At 36.2% G+C, this 8,181-nt stretch overlaps 1 protein-coding gene across 1 annotated transcript; it reads right to left on the minus strand.

Annotated features, from left to right (window-relative positions):
• Positions 1-227: 227 nt before the first annotated feature.
• Positions 228-6,894, minus strand: LOC113725245 (uncharacterized). Its single transcript, XM_027248289.2, has 8 exons — positions 6,023-6,894; positions 4,758-4,834; positions 4,455-4,623; positions 3,236-3,324; positions 2,987-3,151; positions 2,813-2,890; positions 1,722-1,825; positions 228-872 (listed from the first exon to the last, which is right to left on the minus strand). Exons 1-8 carry the CDS (start codon positions 6,684-6,686, stop codon positions 767-769), a joined length of 1,452 nt encoding a protein of 483 aa, XP_027104090.1. The 5' UTR covers positions 6,687-6,894; the 3' UTR covers positions 228-766.
• Positions 6,895-8,181: the final 1,287 nt, after the last annotated feature.

The raw sequence follows: 8,181 nt of genomic DNA on the forward strand, positions 1-8,181 counted from the left end.
CCCCCCCCCCCCCCCCCAAAAAAAAACCAAAATGAAAAAAAAGAAAAAAATAGAAAAACTGATTCACCAAACGGAGATATACCTATCTGTTGAAATCATTGCTTAGCTCGATTTGAATCTTAAAATGATACACACTTTTTGTTCTAATTAAGTTTCGAAGTCCATCTGCTTAGCTGCTACACTAGACCTTTTAACCAGAAAAAATAAAAGTAAAAAAGGGAACAGAATTAACAGTTCCAAAATACTTAAAACTTGTACATTGCCAATCAGATAATGAAATATCAGTAGACAGAATCATGGTGATTTAAGCATATTTCTAAAGAAACACTGATGTCGAATACAAGGGTCCCAGAATTTTGGCTCTGTCTTATCGACAATGTTATCACCCTATACAGGCATAACACCAGATAAACTGCCCAGAAGATCGAATAATGTAATCATCTAATTGCAGATAAAGAAAAGGATATGCTCTTTCACTCCCGCCTGTGATTTTGGGGGTTGTATAGGGATTTCATTTGGTTGGGGGAGAGAGGCATCAAACTTTACATTTACTTTTGCTCAACTTTGAGAGTGAATAAACATCTGTACGGCAATTTAGCCTTCCATCTGTCCAGGTCTTGGATCGGACCTTATCTACCTCGTGCATCGTCTTTAGCACAACGAGGCAACAGGCAACCCAAGAATGAGGCAGTGTTTTTACTTTATAAGAAGATACTTCAGTGAAATGCCACTGTAGGGGAGAGTTTTTCTAGGAAGGTATAAAACTTCAAAACATTTGGATGAACAAGCTTGTTGAACCATCACCAAATGATCGTAAATCAGCTGGTCTAACCAATGCCCTGCACAACGGGCAAGTTCTCTCTCTTTCAAACCTGCAAAAATTTGAAGAAACCCTTGATTAGGAAACAGTTACCAAACTTCATAATCAAAACCAAATATTGCGGTGCCTCGCACAGAGCCAACTTCAGCAATATATATAGCAGAAGCACTTAAGCTTATTTGGAAAGAACACAAGATTGCAGTAACTCCCACATATCAAATCCTATGTCAAATATTAATCTTCAGTACCACAATTTGATTAATCAGTGAAGTTTCAACGTACAATTGAAGTGCCACTGAACCATTCCGCGCCCCCCCCCCCCCAACACAAACACCAAAAAAAAAAATTTGTTTCTTCTAAAGGCCAAAGGTGGACGTCACGTCACATTGCAGCATCTACATGTAGAGAAATAGTTCCCCCCAGGAAGGCCCAAAACAGGCAGAATTGATGCCTGAATGGCATGAAACTGAAGCTTACAAGCATGCTTCAAAGGCCAACCTTCTTGCCTTTGATATCTGCGTGAGAGACACAACTTACTGAACCAAAACTCAATAACTAAAAGATAGAAAGTTCCAGCAGTGATAAGTAGGATGCCAGAAATTCCCCTCAAAGGACAAGTTAAAAGCAAAAATCTAGGTACAAGGTCCTAGAACTTGCCAAACACTACTAACAATACTGGATCTATTCTGTCAACAATGGGCTTCATGTGAATGTATAGTAGGAGCATCATGTTGATATCTTCTTTTCTTAGACCATGAGAACCCCAAAAAGCAAGAGATGCACATTATGCAAATGCTAAGATAGAAGTGACAAAAAGTTTATGGAGTAAAAACCATATGAAACCTCATTTATTGTTTAAAGTAAAAGAAGAAGAAGATGCAGTAACAAAAATGTAACTAACCATTCTGAAACACAATCTTCGCAGAAGATGTGTTTACAACGCAATAAAATTGGGGCATGCATCTTCTCCTGGCATATAGCACACAAGTCACCTGCAGCATTTACCTGCATTGGATGATCCACAATTAAATCACCATGCAGAGTGGGAAACAATTATATATTACCATAGGACACATTCAACCTTCACATGAGCAACTGACACTCCAGAATACACAAGCTCTCAAGTTACATCTGATAGGGCATTCCAAAAAGTTCCGGAAGTACCCCAACATCTAGCTTTTATTGAGAGAAGCAAGATAGGACACATAATTCATACAAATTGCAGGATCAACAATTCAAAAATAACCAAAAACCATTTAATATACTAAAAAACTCTAAACAGCAACCAAAAACCATTTAATCAAGTTTCCAAGATATCATTCCATCAAAACCCCTAATATGTAATAAAAAGAAGGCATACAATAAGGGCGGGAAAAACAGATAGAACAAAAGACAGGACAATGCAAGATTTGAGAAATTCAGATTCCAGAGGCATGTAGACCTAGCCAGAATATCATACTTTTTATGCCATGCATTTGATGACACACCATACCACATTGGCAGTTTTAAGTGATGTTGGCAGCGAACCAGCAAGTTAATTATTCAACTAGTACAAAAGATGGTTAAATGTGAATGATCATTTCCTTTTCTTGGAATATTATCCATTCTGCGCAACAGCAAATGAATATACAAGACCAGAGACTTCCCATACTACAGGGATATTATGCTAGAAAAGCACCATAATTGACATGACATATGTACTCAAAAAATCAAGCCTCTTCTGGAAAAGCCAATGAAAAGATACAAGCCCATCACTCCATACAAAATGTTAATTACTGGAATAAGGTAAGTTGTATCACTCATGGTAAAAGTGAAGCAAAAACATTTTAAACAAGTGCAGCACATGGCAAAGATGATCTTATCTGAGGAAGTAGTTACTGCTTTTACAAAACAAGGCTCGAGACTATTCTTGATTATCACAAAATCCAAATAGACTGTTAAAAAAACTTGCAAAATTTAAGCAAAATAGGCTGGCTCCAAAGAGATACATACCTGTTCTGATGTAGCATAAGATCCATAATGAATTTCTTTTTTGGATAGTGCTTTCAAGGCTGCCAAAAAGGATTGAACCTGAAAGTAGCACCAAAAAAGATTGTGATAAGATCAGCAGCAGAGTTTGGACAAGAATAGCTAATGACAGTTGAACAAGTTGTTAGGTAATCATACCTTCTCAACAATAGATGTAAGTTTAAATGTTAGATACAACCCTGTTGTCAGCGATGAAAAAAGACTTCCATATTCCTTGTTTAAGAAGAATCTATACCATACAGGAGTCGGTAATAATGCACGGTATAGCAACAATGTGTATTCAACCAAAGTTAGCATTTGACCCTGAAAGAACGATATGTCAGACAGAATTGTGTAAGAATTAAAAAAAAAAAAGGGACTTTACAATCACCCTGAATACTATGCTACCTGTCTTCGGAAATTATGGCCCCTGCCATTCTTGTAATACATCAGTAGCACCAGCTTCAAGGCCATAGCTATCTGCCTCACCATTGTATCTGGAAGTAATCACATAGAGAAGTTAATATGGGTGTGCATAATACAAATAAACTGAAGTAAAATGTCATTATGAGATTCTTTAAAACGGCACCAAATCATGATGCGAAACAAAAGGGTAACAATTAAACCTCTATGCAGACAACAGAAATTACACGATCTACTACGTAGAAATATATCAAAAATTTCAAATATTTAAATAAATATATGTATAGCTTCACTTTGTACTCCTATCCAATAAACAACACTTACAGATATCTACCAACATCATCTATAACACTTGAAGCCACCAAACTTTGACTGGAGATCAGAGAGAATGGTTTACATTTTTGGAGAAGATTGTACTTGCATATCTAGCCTTCTTACTATTACTTTTTTAGTACTAATGTGTATTCATAGACATTTATCTTTAAGACCTTTTATGAGGGGAAGAATGAAAGTTACTTGTCACTAGTCCGAATTCACTTCATGCTAACGAAACACAGCATCATTTGATGGGCAACAGCTAAGGATGTGTTTGGATGCTTTTACTCTGATAAAATTGAAATAAAGTTATTGAGTTTACGTAATTTGTTACCAATTTAACATGCTTGTAAGTCAGATAAGTAGTTGTCTTATACGTAATTAATCTAAAACTCACATGTTGAACTAAACAATTACTAATAACATTTGCGCAACAGGTTTTCACAGTTGAGATGACTAATAAAAGGTCATGATACGATGTCAACATGATAAAAACAGGTCAGATATTTATATGATTATATATAGTTTAAAAAGATAAACACTCCATGACCCTAAATTGTACATGTAGAATAGCAAGAGCATAAAATTCTCACATAACTAGCAATGTAGAAAGATAAACTTCCAAAAGAAAGGATAATACAACATAAAATACTAATTTGACTCATCCAAAATAAAGATAAGCAGCAAGAGATTCCAAAAAATAAACATAGTTATCTTTCTGTCAAACTCATGGTTGGAGGATTACTTCACTATACATAAAACCTTCACCACCACAACGAACAATAAAAACATGCAGGCTGGAGATTTATAGAAATGTTAACCATGTTAAAATTCACAAGAAGAAACCAAGGCCTACAAAAGCTATCAACAAAAGGACTGAAACTCATACCATTGACAAGGATGATGAAAATTGCGTGCCAAAAAGGTGGGATTGACTTTGGAGGGACCATGAATAATGGGTAGTAAAGATCATCATTCCTATACCACCAGTAGATCCCAAATGCGTGAAGTATAAAGACCACGAAATAAGTGACAAGGACGAACATCTTTCTCTCAGCCTACAAAAACAAGAATTAGTACAACTGAACGTCTCAGTTATTTAATATTAATTTCCATGAAGCAAGCATAAACCGGTTCTGAAATAATAAACGGTAACAAAACTTTTTTCTACAAAATGGAAATAGCATAGAACCTTCAGAGCTGTCTGCTTCCGCAGAATGTCATTTGACTTGAACATGAAAGCGGTGATCCAAATTGTGACAAAAAAACCTGCAAACCATGTGAAGTAAGAACTTGGTTAAAATTGATAATTAAAGAATAAAATGGAAAAGCAAAATCCTGCAGGAATAACTTCTAAAGATAATTCATATATTTATGGAAAAGCAGCCCAAACTACAGAACAAAATGTAGAAGTCCGCCATTTATAGTAGTAGGTCAGATATATATCCAAGAACAAATAATGTGACTAAGGGGCTACAAAATCAGGCCAAAGTTCCCTATCTTTTAATTGCAGAAGCAACTAGTCGTTGAAAGACAGAGAAAGACACACAAAGGACTATTGAAAATGGAAGATCATCATTTGTTATCCACTTTGTACTCTCAGTCACTAACTCAGAACATTAAAATAGACTTCCACTTAAATAAGTTAAGCATGTTCCAGGGTAAGTATGAGCAAGAAGCAAAAATACAGTATCCATCAAACCAGATTTGGAAACTGAAAGGCTTATCAAAACACCGTTACAATATAAAATGAAAAGAATGTTGACGAGCATATGCAGGATACTCCTCAAGCAACTAGAGGCTTGATTATGCAGAAAAAAGCCAATACATGTTGGTAAGCCCATCTAAATAAATACCCTTTAAGCTAAACTAAGAAAGCAAAATGCAAAGTAGACTGGTTTGCCTGAAACTCTTGCAAAAGTACCATATACCAGCACATCAAGTCACCATGATTTCATCCCCAGTCACAAGGAGAGCTGCCAAAATTTGTCCATATCCAACATATTTTTTGCATTCATTTGATGAAGTGCAAAGTAACACCAAGATCATGAGGCCTATTAAAGAGAACACGCCCATTGCACGCTAAAAATGCTTTGAAGCAAATAAGCTGGATTGTGGCAAAAGACGCCATCCCATTTTTAAGAACGAATCACCAATCCCTTTTATTTGAGGTATCCTTAATAAAAAAACTAACTTCAACCAATGTCCAATTTTACACGCGCATAATAGTTCCCTCGCTACTCATTACTAAAATCTAGTATTCTTCCTTAATTTTTCTTCCAATATATTGGACTGCCAGTGTACATCAACAAAAAATTTCTACACCCTTTACTTCGAAATATTAAAACACAGGAAAATATAGTTCTTGGAGAAAAATAGCAATACATTCAATTATAACGATCGTAAAAGTAAGATTAAGAAATATACTTCTTGGAGAAAAAAAGAAACTGAGGATACCTTGCAAGTGCTGGCGAATGAAAACGACCAATAACAACAAAGAGAATGGCAGAATCTGCTCAATCCATCGTCCAAACTGCTGAATATCATACCTCTGATACGAAGACTCCCCTCTACTGCTTCCATTGGTCGAATTTCCTTCGCCCCCGGCATCCACCGCCGCCGCTCCTGCCCCAGCACCCAAGCTTCTATCTTGACTGCTTCCATCCACCGACGCCGAAGTCGACCCCAACCCAAGAGACTCCTCATCACCATCAGCGTCAGCTACTAATCCGACCCGATCCCCATCCCCAGGCCCAATTATCCGTATCGATACCTCCCCATTACTGGAGGTAGCAATACTAGCATTACTGCCACTTCTTAGAGCAGTCGTTGATGAGACCGGAACGGGACCGTTTGCGCTGATGCTGCCATTGCTATTACTAGTATCGTGATGGTCAATAATGAGGTGCTCCGCTTCGGAATGGTCGGGTCGGAGCCTAATCAAACCGGAATATTCCAGCAAGGAAGAGACTGGGGAGTGGAAAAACCGGAGCGGAGGAGGGAATTGGACGCCGTACCTTCTGGAAGGAGCTGAATTAGAATCCCTGGGAGACGATGGCGTGGAATTGGAAGCGGAAGGACTGGCATGAGCAGCATCAGAATTGGAATTCGATGTTTCCATCTGTGAGATAGAAACCCTAATAAAATTTTCTGGGGGCTTTCCGTAGAGAAGAAATGAGAATTACAAAATGTAAAATTTCTTGAGGAAAAAGAAATTGAGAGGATATTTCTTAGGGAAGAAATGTCCAAAGGAGGAAGAGACAAAGTCAAAGGAGCGAGACAGGTTAATAGCCAAGATGTCCCTAACCCCGAGGACTGGGATAATGCGGTAGAGACTAATTAGTTAATTCAAAGAAACACTTTATTAGACTTGGTTTGGATTGCTCCTTTTTAAGAAAAATTATTATAATGATTTGATATATGTGAGATAATAAAATAATTTAAAAATATATTTACAGAAAACGTAGCAATTTTTCTTTAGAAAGAGACAATCCAATAGTAATAATAGTGAGTGTGTTTGGACAGCCAATTATTTGGCCAAATATATTTGCTGACATCACCATTACAATTTTCAATACACCTTTTTATCTTCCCAATTACCTTTTTATCTCACATACATCACATCACAAAAAGTGTTACAGTAAAAATATTTCAAATAACTTATAATCCAAACACACTCAGTATCATCGAAGTTATTTATCTTTATTTTGTTTTTATTTACATTTTGCTTTTTAAGTAAAGTTATTAGATAAATAGAAAATAATTCTTTTCTTTTGACTATTGGAAAGTGAAAGGAAAAGAGAAGAGAAGTAATGGAACGAAAAATTTTAAAAAAAAATAATTGAATTTTTTATCTTTTTATTTAAATATAAATATAAGAATTTAAATTCAAAATCCCTTGCTCCTCTTCCAAATCACTTAACTCATCCTTCCGCCGGCAAAAAGGGTTGCTTGATTATCACTTTCCTAGTAAGTTTGTTTGGATAAGAATTTATTTGGATGATTTATTTGATTCAGTTACTGTAGCACTTTTTGTGATGTGATGTATGTGAGATAAAAAGGTGATTGGAAATTGTGTGTATGATGCAAGCAAAACAAAATCTGAAATTTTGTTTCCAAAATCAAGTTGTCCAAACAAATTGACATTTGACGATGCTCTCTAATTCTAATTATGTACGTCGGATTAGTAGTATTTATTTGTGACGCGTTATTCATTACTGGACGTTAAAGGGATTGGGGGGCACGAAGGAAAATTTCGATATTGCCGTACACGGCCCCGAAGAAAATTTGTGACGCGTTATTGGTACTCTGCACGTGCCCATGGGGAGCGTTGGGTTCCAGACGTGTACAAAACCCGTGTGGACCTTTCTCACGAGTCATGAGAGAAAAAAAAAATTTTTTTTGAAGCAAGAAAAAACTTTTAATCATGCCTCACAACCAGTTAGTTAGTCCCTTGTTTTAGATGAGATGTATTTTTTTCTTTTTTTTTTTAACTTTATTCTAGAGCTACTTTAAACCACCGTCGATTCAAAAGAATATCTACACACCCCCGTTGGCAAATTTTTTTCAAGAAAACCTGAATTTTTTAGAATACAGATCAAGGATTTTGATCCCTT

This window comes from Coffea arabica, chromosome 2c (genome assembly GCF_036785885.1).
Source record: "Coffea arabica cultivar ET-39 chromosome 2c, Coffea Arabica ET-39 HiFi, whole genome shotgun sequence".
NCBI lineage: Eukaryota > Viridiplantae > Streptophyta > Magnoliopsida > Gentianales > Rubiaceae > Coffea > Coffea arabica.

Coding starts and splice junctions, on each gene's coding strand:
- LOC113725245 (XM_027248289.2), bottom strand. CDS start 6,686: ATGGAAACATCGAATTCCAATTCTGATGCTGCTCATGCCAGTCCTTCC. Junction 2,891..2,986: donor TTACATCTATTGTTGAGAAG/GTATGATTACCT, acceptor TGCTACTTTCAG/GTTCAATCCTTTTTGGCAGC. Junction 873..1,721: donor GAAGATTGTGTTTCAGAATG/GTTAGTTACATT, acceptor AAATTTTTGCAG/GTTTGAAAGAGAGAGAACTT.